Source organism: Coregonus clupeaformis, chromosome 28 (genome assembly GCF_020615455.1).
Source record: "Coregonus clupeaformis isolate EN_2021a chromosome 28, ASM2061545v1, whole genome shotgun sequence".
Classification (NCBI taxonomy): domain Eukaryota; kingdom Metazoa; phylum Chordata; class Actinopteri; order Salmoniformes; family Salmonidae; genus Coregonus; species Coregonus clupeaformis.
Genome location: NC_059219.1, coordinates 26,641,540 through 26,656,724, shown reverse-complemented (window position 1 = coordinate 26,656,724; position 15,185 = coordinate 26,641,540). Strand labels below are relative to the sequence as shown.

The following is a 15,185-nucleotide window of genomic DNA, read 5'->3' as shown; positions in this document are numbered from 1 at the left end:
TTTTTTGTGGTGTCGATTCTGTTTGTGCTCTGCTTAATGGTCCCTAAGTCCAAAGGAATCGCACGACGCACCTCTGCCAAGCCACTTCTATCAGGCAAAGTTCAATCCACTGAACTCTGATCGATTGTTTTTGTCTGTCTTTTTTCCCTCCAATTTCCCTGCCCGCCTTTGATGAAAGTCACCTGAATTCATCTTAACTTGTGCTTCTGAAAGGTGTCTTTATACTCAATAATAGGGTGTTGTGGCTGGTTAGGTGACAGTCACTGACTGGAGGGAACTTTTGAGAGTAGTTTCCCAGGCAAACCAGACTTTTATCTGATAAATAGTTTTCTGTTTGCCCCTCTGGTGCAAAGACAAAGACGATTGCAGAGAGGTGATTCCATCTCACATTCTCTCTCTCTCTCTCGCGCTCTCTCTGTGTGACTAATTCAATCATCCTGGGCCTCGGTGGTGGTTAAAGTGGTATTTAGAGGATGAGCGTTGGAGCTTTTGTTCCACCAATGCTTTATTGTGTCCAGCACCACAGGGTTGGTGGAATCAAGCATCAACACAAGCTTTGCTTTCCCTGCTTTTTTCCACCTTTCTTCCCACCATGCAGCAGAAATGTACAGATTCTCAGCAGCAATCGTCCAGGCTGGATAGCTTAATTACTATTGACGTTCCACTGGCAGTCACTGTAATTTGCAGAGTGCTCCGCCTGCAGTGGATTTCGGATAAACAGAGCAATGCCGAGTGGCCAAACAAAGACTTGGTGCGTCTCGTTTTGTTTGAGCCAGAAGAATAATGACTCCTCAAACTGCGGGAGCTACTGTTGTATATAGACTGATCCAAATCCATAATGTCTACATGGGGAGGGGTTGAGGAGAAAGACAAGGAGGCAGATGTCTTAAGAGATAAAGGATTTTGAAATGGCTGACTCTCCGCAGATACTAGGAGTATGCAGTAGTTGAATATAAGGAAGATGCCAGTGCATCACAGCACCATTCCTGACTGCTTCCCTCATTCCCTGACAACACTGTGTGCTCGGGGAGATATTAAGATATAATATTACCATCATCCTGCCTTTATCACTAAGCCCTAGGCCGCGCTTTTATTGTTTCCTACGGGCAGTGCTGTGGACGATTTGACTAGTGTCCAGGAAATAGGATCTCGCTCTGATTGATTTGGAGATTACCATCGTGTTCCCATGAATTTATCTTGATACTCGGACAAACATCGCCTCTCCTGGAGCCGAGATTGATTCGGTCTTAATTTTGAGTTTCTTTCAACACTCAAAGCCCCAAATAAAGTGACAAGCTGCATTTGTAGTGAATAGTAACTCCCTCTCTGTCTACCTGGCCACTATTTAAAGATTTGTAGGAGATTCTCTCTCTCTTACTTCTCTTTATGATATCACAAAGGGGAAATGAAAGCACTGAGCCGGGATTGGCCGACGTTAGTCAGGGACCCCCAAAGGACTTACAACCACTTCAAGACGGAGGTAACTGGGGCAGTTGTGTTGTCTTACAGTAGCACCAGCACCACCAGGAAAATGGTTAGAAGCAACGGTGACTTCAATCGAAGAAAAAAAAATGTGGTGCTGGGTGACAAGGGAGGCAGCCATCTTACCTGGGGACACAGGCCGAGGACTCCCCCTCGGGGGCCTCTGGGGCTGGGCAGCAGAACTGGTGCAGCACAGTCTGGTTCCTGGGAGAGATGGGGGAGAGAGGGGGGAGAGAGGAGGGAGAGAGGAGGGAGAGAAAATAGAGGGAAAGGACATTAGCGAGGCAGGAGGAATAGGAGGGAGCTTGGTCGAAATTGAATTACTAGAACAGGCATCAACCATATTGAGGGTACCCATGAGGGCAGAGACAAATTGCTGTGGTCTGGGGGGGCTTTTTCCATGTTCTGGTAATAGTTTTATGGCTTTAACTAATACATGCAATGAAACTGTCACTGAGGTTTCTTTCTTTAGTACACACTGTTGAAATGACACAGTTTAAAATGCATTGTAATACAAATACTGTGTTTTACTGTACGGAAGGGGGTTAGAGCATTGCATCTATGAGGAGAGAGCAATCGTTGGTTCAGCATATAACCAAGCTAAGCGTGAAAGGAGATGTCCCTTTCACTTTAGCCAAAAAAAAGAGCTGCTTCCATTTTGCCCACTCAACACTAGGTTCACTTCTTTTATTGGACATTGTGACACAAAATAGCAATTTTTACAACTTAATCAACCTCCTGTTGACCTGGCTTACATGGCTGCCGGGCCATGACAGCTCGTTTTCCCCCTGCTGGCAGCTGTGGGGCTTGCAGGTACCGAGGAGCGGTCAGACATGTCCAGACGTGTGGTGAACGGGCAAAGGGCTGGAGGAGGGCCAGACTCTCACAGTGAGAGGGGAGCGAGATGGCAGATGGCCCCGACGACAGGCTGCTTGGAGTGGGGCACGTGGCTGCCTCTCCCCCCTCTAACCCTCCCCACCTCCACCCATCCTGCCTCCACATAGCCTAGCCAGAGAACATTGACTAGCATAGTGCCATGTGGGGCTCAGCTGGTTAGAGCGTAGAGCTAGCAATGCCAAGGTTGTGGGTTTAATTCCCGCAGGGACCACAGTATACTGCTGTCCTTCCTCGCTGTTTACCCGCCAAACACTCCTCCTTGACCTCTCCTCTCTTTCGCTCCGACCCCTAGTCTTTCCTTCTCGTTCTATCCATCTCTGAGACTGTGTGGTCCCCCACTCCTCTCTCCTCTCCCTCTCCCTCTCCCTCTGTCCCCTCGTTCTCCAGCCCCATCCCACAGACTCTCCATCACTCCCTCCATCTCCCCATACCCCTCTCCCTGAGAGCCACAGAGGCATGGTCTGATATGCTGGATGAGGAATTCACTCAATTACTCTAACAAAAAAAGCAGCAGCATTCTCACATCTCTCTTCTGCCTGAACACTGGACATGGAGGGAGAGAGGGCGGGAAAGAGATACAGAGAGAGAGAGAGTCCATTTACAGAGCCCAATCCTTTGCTTTGCCCTCTAACTGCAACCTCTCTCTCCATATCTCTCTCTCTCTCGCTCTGCCCTTCCATCTCAGTCTCTATTCCCTCTCTCGCTCTGCCCTTCCATCTCAGTCTCTATTCCCCACTCCACCAACCTCTCTAAGGAACTACATTCCCTTGGCAATGGTACATGGGGAACAGGAGATCTGGAGACTGGGTAGCTCTTTCAAGGAAAGACAGCATTCACTCACCTGTGAGTGGAGAGTGGCCATCATACAAATATAATGACTAGAATAAAACATGTAATTGGTGTAGACACCCTGTTCTGTTCCCTATACCCAAACCCACTACTCATGATGGAAGGTAATGCCTGGCTGTCGGAAAGGCACAATGTTTAGAAGTCACCAGAGTCCATCATGAACTGTCTGATACTTATCATAGGATAACAAATTGAGAGAGAACAGAGAGAGACAGAGAGAGAGGATTGAGGAAAGGGGTGAACAAAGAGGCTAAGAAAGAGAGGGAGTGTGATAAAGAGAGAAATGCAGTGATAGACAGATAGATACATGGAGATAATTAGAGAGATAGTGAGATAATGGTGACTGGAGATGGTGAGATAGAGATTTCATAAAAGGAGAGTGATGGTTAAAGAGAGAGAGAGAGAGAGAGAGAGAGAGAGAGAGAGAGAGAGAGAGAGAGAGAGAGAGAGAGAGAGAGAGAGAGAGAGAGATAGAGAGACAGACAGACAGACAGACAGACAGACAGACAGACAGACAGACAGACAGACAGACAGACAGACAGACAGACAGACAGACAGACAGACAGACAGACAGACAGAGAAAGAGAGAGAGGGGGACTGAAATCTAGAGATGGGCTCACATACCACTGACCCAATGTGGCTGCTGTATCTCTAGTGGTGGTTCACAGTAGCATAAAGCAATGGAAGTAGGGGAATTGGCAAATTCATTCCTATTGTTAACTACTCTGCTAATTTATTTATCTTTAATGACCTTGACACAACATTGAGGGTTTTAATAGGTCGTCAACACTAAAGGGTCACACCGGGGACCAATTACCAGACACACACAGAAGGCGACGTTTACACAGATGATGACAATTATTTGTTTATTATTATGACAAGCAACCAAAATGGCCACCACAGAGAAAGAGAGAGAGCAGTTAAGGTTTAGATTGGTGTAGCATGCTGTTCTCATATGTCAGCGGTTTCACGGTGATATCGTTTTTTTTCTTCCCGTAACCAGAAGATGAGTCGCTGTCGTGCACAAGCTAGTTTGCTCGTAAAAAAAAAAAAAAGAGGCATCACGTTCTTGCCGAGTGAAAGAACGCGTCGCTATGGCATGCATAAAAAGCAACATTAGTCTTAGAGGATGTATAATTGAAATTTCATCATTAAAAGTTGAACTCTTCGGGATACATTTCAGTGAAGATTCTGTTTTAGCATACAGAACACCACTCGTCTAATGTTCCCTCAGGCACAGTCTGTTTGAGTGAAGCTCAATTGTTTTGCCTTAATGGTTTTCGCTTCGACAGCGAACAGAAAGGGCCTACATTTGGATCTTAATGAATGGTGCTTATAGGTGAGGGGAGACGGGAAAGAGTTGTGGCTTTCTATGAGGAGAGACATCCAGCAGTGTACGGTCACTGAATAAAAGAACATAGGTTGAGTCAGTGTGATGTCAGTTGATGTCAGTGTGATGTCAGTGTGATGTCAGTGAGATGTCTCTTTCTCTATGTGTCTACCTGTCTGTCTCATTGTCTGTCCCTCTGTCTCTCTATCTCTCTCTGTGGTATTTACCATTCTCTCATCCTCTAACTCAGTGGTATTCAAACTTTTTCAGCGGGGACCCCAATTTTCAGCCAGAATTTCCGGGGACCCCATTTTTACCCCAACAACTTCTCGCCACCCCACCCCAAATCTAATGACACAACCTCAACAAATAACAAATTATCTTTCTCAAAACGTTTGTATATTGTCCGATACAATAATCTGTACTCTTAATGTTTTGTTCTCCCAAAAAACAATATTTTTTGTTTACAAATAATAATAATAATAATAATAATAATAATAATAATAATTGGTGACCCCTCTGCAGTTCCCCCACTAGGGGTCGTGACCCCGACTTTGAATACCACTGATTTAACTCCAGACATGTTGTGATTGCCTGCAGTTGGTTTGGACTGGTCTGACTGGTGTATTCTTGGATCTCACTAGGAGGGTTCTGGTCTGACTGGTGTATTCTTGGATCCCACTAGGAGGGTTCTGGTCTGACTGGTGTATTATTGGATCTCACTAGGAGGGTTCTGGTCTGACTGGTGTATTCTTGGATCCCACTAGGAGGGTTCTGGTCTGACTGGTGTATTCTTGGATCTCACTAGGAGGGTTCCGGTCTGACTGGTGTATTCTTGGATCCCACTAGGAGGGTTCTGGTCTGACTGGTGTATTCTTGGATCCCACTAGGAGGGTTCTGGTCTGACTGGTGTATTCTTGGATCCCACTAGGAGGGTTCTGGTCTGACTGGTGTATTATTGGATCTCACTAGGAGGGTTTCTATAATCAGAACATGACTCACCACTAGCACTATGGCCACCAGCGAGGAACCCATTTTTAAGAGTCCTTGTTTACCTGGGGACACCATTTCAGTGATGGAACTAGGCTCTGCGTCAACAAGACTGATCCTTCAGTCGCCCATGATGACGTTGGTCACGTCGCTACAGCAGGTGTCCCCAGCAGAATCAATGCCCGCACTGATGTAGCAAGAGCAGAAAGTAACCAATCAGGATAAAAGTAGATATATCTCTCAACCAGGGACAAACGTGGGGCTCTGTATTTATTTAAGGCCCTGCTTAACTAGGATTAGGCTAACAGGTCTGGGTAGTAGCAGGATGGAGTCAATTCAGAAATTACTTCTGAAATACAAATACAGTAAAGAATGGCATTTTTGGTGAGATCCTTGATTAAGATGTGTTTAATATGCACACATACATACATGTGCACACACACACACACACACACACACACACACTTCATTGAGAAATGCCCCCAACCCCCATCTCGGAAATGCATCAACTCAACATTCCACAACATGGCATTAACATGGACTAGTGGGATCACAGCTTCAATGATACACTCTGAACCCCTATGGTTGATTCAACTGGTTTACAGTGGCCCTATGGTTGATCCAACTGGGTTACAGTGGCCCTATGGTTGATCCAACTGGGTTATGGTGGCACTATGGTTGATCCAACTGTGTTACGGTGGCCCTATGGTTGATTCAACTGGGTTACAGTGGCCCTATGGTTGATCCAACTGGGTTACAGTGGCCCTATGGTTGATCCAACTGGGTTATGGTGGCCCTATGGTTGAACCAACTGCGTTACAGTGGCCCTATGGTTGATCCAACTGGGTTATGGTGGCCCTATGGTTGATCCAACTGCGTTACAGTGGCCCTATGGTTGATCCAACTGGGTTACAGTGGCCCTATGTTTGATCCAACTGGGTTACAGTGGCCCTATGGTTGATCCAACTTTGTTACGGTGGCCCTATGGTTGATCCAACTGGGTTACAGTTGCCCTATTGTTGATCCAACTGGGTTACGGTGGCCCTATGGTTGATTCAACTGGGTTACGGTGGCCCTATGGTTGATCCAACTGGGTTACGGTGGTCCTATGGTTGATCCAACTGGGTTACGGTGGCCCTATGTTTAATCCAACTGGGTTATGGTGGCCCTATGGTTGATCCAACTGGGTTACGATGGCCCTATGGTTGATCCAACTGGGTTACGGTGGCCCTATGGTTGATCCAACTGGGTTACGGTGGCCCTATGGTTGATCCAACTGGGTTACGGTGGCCCTATGGTTGATCCAACTGGGTTACGGTGGCAGTGGGTGGTCAAGACTAAGCTAAATGACCCCAAGCATACTTCCAAAGTTCTGGCAAAATGGCTTAAGGATGTTCAAAGTCAAGGTATTGGAGTGGCCATCACAAAGCCCTGACCTCAATCCTATAGAACATGTGTGGGCAGAACTGAAAAAGCGTGTGCGAGCAGGGAGGCCTACAAACCTGACTCAGTTACACCAGCTCTGTCAGGAGGAATGGGCCAAAATTCACCCAACTTATTGTGGGAAGCTACCCTACTCGAAACGTTTGACTCAAGTTAAACAATTTAAAGGCAATGCTACCTTATTGCCTGCGTCCGTAACGGGTCCGCGGTCAAACAACCACCCCTCATCACTGTCAAACGCTCCCTAAAACACTTTAGCGAGGAGGCCTTCCTAATTGACCTGGCCCAGGTATCCTGGATGGATATAGATCTCATTCCGTCAGTAGAGGATGCCTGGTTGTTCCTTAAAAGTAATTTCCTCTCAATCTTAAATAAACATGCCCCATTCAAAAAATACAGAACTAAGAACCGATATAGCCCCTGGTTCTCCTCAGACTTGACTGCCCTTGACCAGCACAAAAACATCCTGTGGCGTACAGCATTAGCATCAAAAAGCCCCGCGATATGCAACTTTTCAGGGAAGTTAGGAACCAATATACACAAGCAGTCAGGAAAGCAAAGGCTAACTTTTTCAAACAGAAATTTGCATCCTGTAGCACTAACTCCAAAAAGTTTTGGGACACTGTAAAGTCCATGGAGAATAAGAGCACTTCCTCCCAGCTGCCCACTGCACTGAGGCTAGGAAACACTATCTCCACCGATAAATCTACAATAATCGAGAATTTCAACAAGCATTTTGCTACAGCTGGCCATGCTTTCCATCTTGCTACCACTAACCCGGCCACCAACTCTGCACCCTCTGCTGCAACTTGCCCATGCCCCCCCGCTTCTCCTTCACACAAATTCAGACAGCTGATGTTTTGAAAGCGCTGCAAAAATCTGGACCCCTACAAATCAGCTGGGCTAGACAATCTGGACCCTTTCTTCCTAAAACTAGCCGCCGAAATTGTCGCAACCCCTATTACTAGTCTGTTCAACCTCTCTTTCATAACGTCTGAGATCCCCAGAGATTGGAAAGCTGCCGCGGTCATCCCCCTCTTCAAAGGGGGGTGACACTCTAGATCCAAACTGCTACAGACCTATATCCATCCTGCCCTGCCTTTCGAAAGTATTCGAAAGCCAAGTTAATAAACAGATCATCGACCATTTCGAATACCACCGTACCTTCTCCGCTATGCAATCCGGTTTCGAGCTGGTCACGGGTGCACTTCAGCCACGCTCAAGGTCCTAAACGATATTATAACCGCGATTGATAATAGACAGTACTGTGCAGCCGTCTTCATCGACCTGGCCAAGGCTTTCGACTCTGTCAACCACCGCATTCTTATTGGCAGACTAAATAGCCTTGGTTTCTCAAATGACTGCCTCGCCTGGTTCACCAACTACTTCTCAGATAGAGTTCAGTGTGTCAAATCGGAGGGCCTGTTGTCTGGACCTATGGCAGTCTCTATGGGGGTGCCACAGGGTTCAATTCTTGGGCCGACACTTTTCTCCGTGTATATCAATGATGTCGCTCTTGCTGCTGGTGACTCTCAGATCCACCTCTACGCAGACGACACCATTTTGTATACATCTGGCCCTTCATTGGACACTGTGTTAACAAACCTCCAAACGAGCTTCAATGCCATACAACAATCCTTCAGTAGCCTTCAACTGCTCTTAAACACTAGTAAAACTAAATGCATGCTTTTCAATCGAACGCTGCTAGCACCCGCCCACCCGACTAGAATCACCACTCTCGACGGGTCTGACCTAGAGTATGTGGACAAACTACAAATATCTAGGTGTCTGGTTAGACTGTAAACTCAACTTCCAGACTCACATAAAGAATCTCCAATCCAAAGTTAAATCTAGAATCGGCTTCCTATTTCGCAACAAAGCCTCCTTCACTCATGCTGCCAAACATGCCCTCGTAAAACTGACTATCCTACCGATCCTTGACTTCGGCGATGTCATTTATAAAATAGCCTCCAACACTCTACTCAGCAAATTGGATGTAGTCTATCACAGTGCCATCCGTTTTGTCTCCAAAGCCCCATACACTACCCACCACTGTGACCTGTACGCTCTTGTTGGCTGGTCCTCACTACATGTTCGTCGTCAAACCCACTGGCTCCAGGCCATCTATAAATCACTGCTAGGCAAATCCCCGCCTTATCTTAGCTCATTGGTCACCATAGCAGCACCCACCCGTAGTCTGCGCTCCAGCAGGTATATCTCACTGGTCATTCCCAAAGCCAACACCTCCTTTGGCCGCCATTCCTTCCAGTTCTCTGCTGCCAATGACTGGAACGAATTGCAAAAATCTCTGAAGCTGGAGACTCTTATCTCCCCTCAATAACTTTAAGCATCAGTTGTCAGAGCACCTTACCGATCACTGCACCTGTACACAGCCCATCTGAAATTAGCCCACCCAACTACCTCATCCCTATATTGTTATTTAATTTGCTCTTTTGCACCCCCAGTATCTCTATTTGCACATAATCTCTTGCACATCTAGCATTCCAGTGTTAATACTATTGTAATTATTCTGCACTATAGCCTATTTATTGCCTTACCTCCATAACTTGCTACATTTGCACACACTGTATATATATTTTCTGTTGTATTTCTGACTTTATGTTTTTTTTTACCCCATATGTAACTCTGTGTTGTTTTTGTTGCACTACTTTGCTTTGTCTTGGCCAGGTCGCAGTTGTAAATGAGAACCTGTTCTCAACTGGCTTACCTGGTTAAATAAAGGTGAAATAAAAATTTAAAAAAAATAAAAAATAAAAATACCAAATACTAATTGAGTGTATGTGTCACGGACGTTGAGAGACGGGTCAGACCTAGGTGCAGCGTGGTATGCGAACATGTTTATTAAACTGAATACACACTGACAAAACAACAAAAGTCAATGAAACATGACGTCGGAAGGCTATACACAAACAAGCCAAACTCACCGAAACACAAACAAGATCCCACAACCCAGGCAGGAAAACTGACTGCCTAAGTATGATCCCCAATCAGAGACAACAAGCGACAGCTGCCTCTGATTGGGAATCACACCCGGCCAAACGTAGAAATAGCAACCTAGATCTACCACAACATCGAACTAAACATGCACACCCTGACCAATCTAACTAGAGTTCTATAGGTCAGGGCGTGACAGTATCCCCCCCCCCCCCAAAGGTGCAGACTCCGGCCGCACAAACCTGCCTTAACAGGGGAGGGTCCGGGTGGGATTCCAGCCTCGGTGGCGGCTCCGGTTCTGGGCGTGACGTCTCCTCCCTTACTGACTCCGCGTTGCACCCCTGGACCGGTCTGGACCTCAACGCAGAGCTTCCCTTCTCAGTCCTCCCACGATGCACCGATCCCTGTCTGGACCTTGGTGTGGGAGACTCCGAACATAGAGAGGGGCTGACGTCTGGACCCGGAATGGAGCCACTGACCGGAGCTGGCTTGGGCACCGGTGGAGCGGACTGCTCTGGCTCCGGAGTGGAGCAACCGACCGGAGCTGGGTCAGGCACCGGTGGAGCGGACTACTCTGGCTCCGGAGTGGAACCGTTGACCGGAGCTGGACTGGGCACCGGTGGAGCAGACTGCTCTGGCTCCGGAGTGGAGCAACCGACCGGAGATGGATCAGGCACCGGTGGAGCGGACTGCTCTGGCTCTGGAGTGGAACCGTTGACCGGAGCTGAACTAGGCACCGGTGGAGTGGACTGCTCTGGCTCTGGAGTGGAGCAGCTGACCGGTGCTGGACCAGGCACCGGTGGAAAGGGCACGGGCCGTGCCGGACTGGGAACACGCACCACTGGTCTGGTGCGAGGAGCAGGCACGGGCCGGACCGGACTGGGAACACGCACCACTGGTCTGGTGCGAAGAGCAGGAACGGGCCGGGCCGGACTGGATACACGCACCACAGGTCTGGTGCAAGGAGCAGGAACGGGGCGTAGCGGGCTGGCGACACGCACCACATGTTTGGGGCGAGGAGCAGGGACGGGCCGTACTGGACTGGGAACATGCACCACTGGTTTGGTGCGAGGAGCAGGAACGGGCCGGGCCGGACTGGAGACACGCACCACAGGTCTGGTGCGAGGAGCAGGAACGGGCCGGACCGGACTGGGGACACACACCACTGGTTTGGTGCGGGGAGCAGGTACGGGGCATACCGGGCTGGCGACAAACACCACTGGTTTGGTGCGAGGAGCAGATACGGGCCGGGCCAGACTGGGGACACGCACCACAGGCTTGGTGCGAGGAGCAGGCACGGATCTTACCGGACTGGGAACCGGCACTGGAGGTCTACGACTGTACCAGTCCTTTACTCTCCGAGCCCAATCCTCCTCCAGTGAGGACTCCTCCGGGAGCCTACACGAGTTAGGGAACAGAAACTCATCGTCGTCGTCATCCTCCGACTCCTCAGTATAAAACTGTTCCCACTCCTGTCCCATGGTCGTAGGGACACAACCTGGAAACCCACCGGGTGCAGTGGTCGGGGCTCTTCTCTGCAGTGGTCGGGGCTCTTCTCTCTTCTCTCTGACCACCCCTTTAGCCCCCCCAAATTTTTTTTATTGGGGCTGCCTCTCGGGCTTCCTCCTCGGCCGGCGCAGTCGGTGTCGCCGTTGCTCCTCTCTAACCCAGGCTTCCTCTGTCTGTTCCCATCCCAGCCTGGATCTCCTCCCATGTCCAAGATCCCTTTCCATCCAGAATCTCCTCCCATGTCCAGGATGTCTGCTCCTGGCCATGCTGCTTGGTCCTCGGGTAGGTGGGATCTTCTGTCACGGACGTTGAGAGACGGGTCAGACCAAGGTGCAGCGTGGTATGTGAACATGTTTATTAAACTGAATACACACTGACAAAACAACAAAAGTCAACGAAACGTGACGTCGGAAGGCTATACACAAACAAGCCAAACTCACCGAAACACAAACAAGATCCCACAACCCAGGAAGGAAAACTGGCTGCCTAAGTATGATCCCCAATCAGAGACAACGAGCGACAGCTGCCTCTGATTGGGAATCACACCCGGCCAAACGTAGAAATAGCAACCTAGATCTACCACAACATCGAACTAAACATGCACACCCTGACCAATCTAACTAGAGTTCTATAGGTCAGGGCGTGACAGTATCCCCCCCCCCCCCAAAGGTGCAGACTCCGGCCGCACAAACCTGCCTTAACAGGGGAGGGTCCGGGTGGGATTCCAGCCTCGGTGGCGGCTCCGGTTCTGGGCGTGACGTCTCCTCCCTTACTGACTCCGCGTTGCACCCCTGGACCGGTCTGGACCTCAACGCAGAGCTTCCCTTCTCAGTCCTCCCACGATGCACCGATCCCTGTCTGGACCTTGGTGTGGGAGACTCCGAACATAGAGAGGGGCTGACGTCTGGACCCGGAGTGGAGCCGCTGACCGGAGCTGGCTTGGGCACCGGTGGAGCGGACTGCTCTGGCTCCGTAGTGGAGCAACCGACCGGAGCTGGGTCAGGCACCGGTGGAGCGGACTTCTCTGGCTCCGGAGTGGAACCGTTGAACGGAGCTGGACTGGGCACCGGTGGAGCAGACTGCTCTGGCTCCGGAGTGGAGCAACCGACCGGAGCTGGGTCAGGCACCGGTGGAGAGGACTGCTCTGGCTCCGGAGTGGAACCGTTGAACGGAGCTGGACTGGGCACCGGTGGAGCAGACTGCTCTGGCTCCGGAATGGAGCCACTGACCGGAGCTGGCTTGGGCACCGGTGGAGCGGACTGCTCTGGCTCCGGAGTGGAGCAACCGACCGGAGCTGGGTCAGGCACCGGTGGAGCGGACTGCTCTGGCTCCGGAGTGGAACCGTTGGGTTGACCGGAGCTGGACTGGGCACCGGTGGAGCAGACTGCTCTGGCTTCGGAGTGGAGCAACCGACCGGAGCTGGGTCAGGCACCGGTGGAGAGGACTGCTCTGGCTCCGGAGTGGAACCGTTGAACGGAGCTGGACTGGGCACCGGTGGAGCAGACTGCTCTGGCTCCGGAATGGAGCCACTGACTGGAGCTGGCTTGGGCACCGGTGGAGCGGACTGCTCTGGCTCCGGAGTGGAGCAACCGACCGAAGCTGGGTCAGGCACCGGTGGAGCGGACTGCTCTGGCTCCGGAGTGGAACCGTTGGAATGACCGGAGCTGGACTGGGCACCGGTGGAGCAGACTGCTCTGGCTTCGGAGTGGAGCAACCGACCGGAGCTGGATCAGGCACCGGTGGAGCGGACTGTTCTGGCTCTGGAGTGGAACCGTTGACCGGAGCTGGACTAGGCACCGGTGGAGTGGACTGCTCTGGCTCCGGAGTGGAACCGTTGGAATGACCGGAGCTGGACTGGGCACCGGTGGAGCAGACTGCTCTGGCTTCGGAGTGGAGCAACCGACCGGAGCTGGATCAGGCACCGGTGGAGCGGACTGTTCTGGCTCTGGAGTGGAACCGTTGACCGGAGCTGGACTAGGCACCGGTGGAGTGGACTGCTCTGGCTCCGGAGTGGAGCAGCTGACCGGTGCTGGACCAGGCACCGGTGGAACGGGCACGGGCCGTGCTGGACTGGGAACACGCACAACTGATCTGGAGCGAGGAGCAGGCACGGGCCGGAAAGGACTGGGAACACGCACCACTGGTCTGGTGCGAGCAGCAGGCACGGGCCGGGCCGGACTGGATACACGCACCACAGGTCTGGTGCGAGGAGCAGGAACGGGGCGTAGCGGGCTGGCGACACGCACCACATGTTTGGGGCGAGGAGCAGGGACGGGCCGTACTGGACGGGGAACATGCACCACTGGTTTGGTGCGAGGAGCAGGGACGGGCCGGGCCGGACTGGAGACACGCACCACAGGTCTGGTGCGAGGAGCAGGAACAGGCCGGACCGGACTGGGGACACACACCACTGGCTTGGTGCGGGGAGCAGGTACGGGGCTTACCGGGCTGGCGACACACACCACTGGTTTAGTGCGAGGAGCAGGGACGGGCAGTATTGGCCTGGGAACACGCACCACCGGCTTGGTGCAGGGAGCAGGTACGGCCGGGCCGGACTGGGGACACGCACCACAGGCTTGGTGCGAGGAGCAGGCACGGATCTTACCGGACTGGGAACCGGCGCTGGAGGTCTACGACTGTACCAGTCCTTTACTCTCCGTGCCCAATCCTCCTCCAGTGAGGACTCCTCCGGGAGCCTACACGAGTTAGGGAACAGAAACTCATCGTCGTCGTCATCCTCCGACTCCTCAGTATAAAACTGTTCCCACTCCTGTTCCCATGGTCGTAGGGACACAACCTGGAAACCCACCGGGTGCAGTGGTCGGGGCTCTTCTCTCTCGCTCCCCGACCACCCCTTTAGCCACCCACATTTTTTTTATTGGGGCTGCCTCTCGGGCTTCCTCCTCGGCCGGCGCAGTCGGTGTCGCCGTTGCTCCTCTCTAACCCGGGCTTCCTCTGTCTGTTCCCATCCCAGCCTGGATCTCCTCCCATGTCCAAGATCCCTTTCCATTCAGGATCTCCTCCCATGTCCAGGATGTCTGCTCCTGGCCATGCTGCTTGGTCCTCTGGTAGGTGGGATCTTCTGTCACGGACGTTGAGAGACAGGTCAGACCAAGGTGCAGCGTGGTATGTGAACATGTTTATTAAACTGAATACACACTGACAAAACAACAAAAGTCAACGAAACGTGACGTCGGAAGGCTATACACAAACAAGCCAAACTCACCGAAACACAAACAAGATCCCACAACCCAGGCAGGAATACTGGCTGCCTAAGTATGATCCCCAATCAGAGACAACAAGCGACAGCTGCCTCTGATTGGGAATCACACCCGGCCAAACGTAGAAATAGCAACCTAGATCTAAACATAGATCTACCACAACATCGAACTAAACATGCACACCCTGACCAAACGAACTAGAGTTCTATAGGTCAGGGCGTGACAGTATGTAAACTTCTGACCCACTGGGAATGTGATGAAATAACTAAAAGCTGAAATAAATAATTCTCTCTACTAGTATTCTGACATTTCACATTCTTAAAATAAAGTGGTGATCCTAACTGACCTGAGATAAATAAAATGCAAATTAATTACTTAAAAATCATACAATGTGATTTTCTGGATTTTTGTTTTAGATTCCGTCTCTCACAGTTGAAGTGTACCTATGATAAAAATTACAGACCTCTACATGCTTTGTAAGTAGGAAACCCTGCAAAATCGGCAGTGTA

The 15,185-nt window shown here is 50.8% G+C and overlaps 1 protein-coding gene across 5 annotated transcripts in view; it reads right to left on the bottom strand.

Annotated features, from left to right (window-relative positions):
- Positions 1–15,185, bottom strand: part of LOC121543398 (IQ motif and SEC7 domain-containing protein 3) — a 165,100-nt gene that overhangs the window by 119,415 nt on the left and 30,500 nt on the right. For all 5 annotated transcript variants that reach the window (XM_041853231.2, XM_041853232.2, XM_041853233.2 and 2 more), the window contains exon 2: positions 1,609–1,686. In XM_041853231.2, coding sequence (XP_041709165.2) covers positions 1,609–1,686 — 78 coding nt within the window. The remainder of the gene's footprint in view (positions 1–1,608; positions 1,687–15,185) is intronic.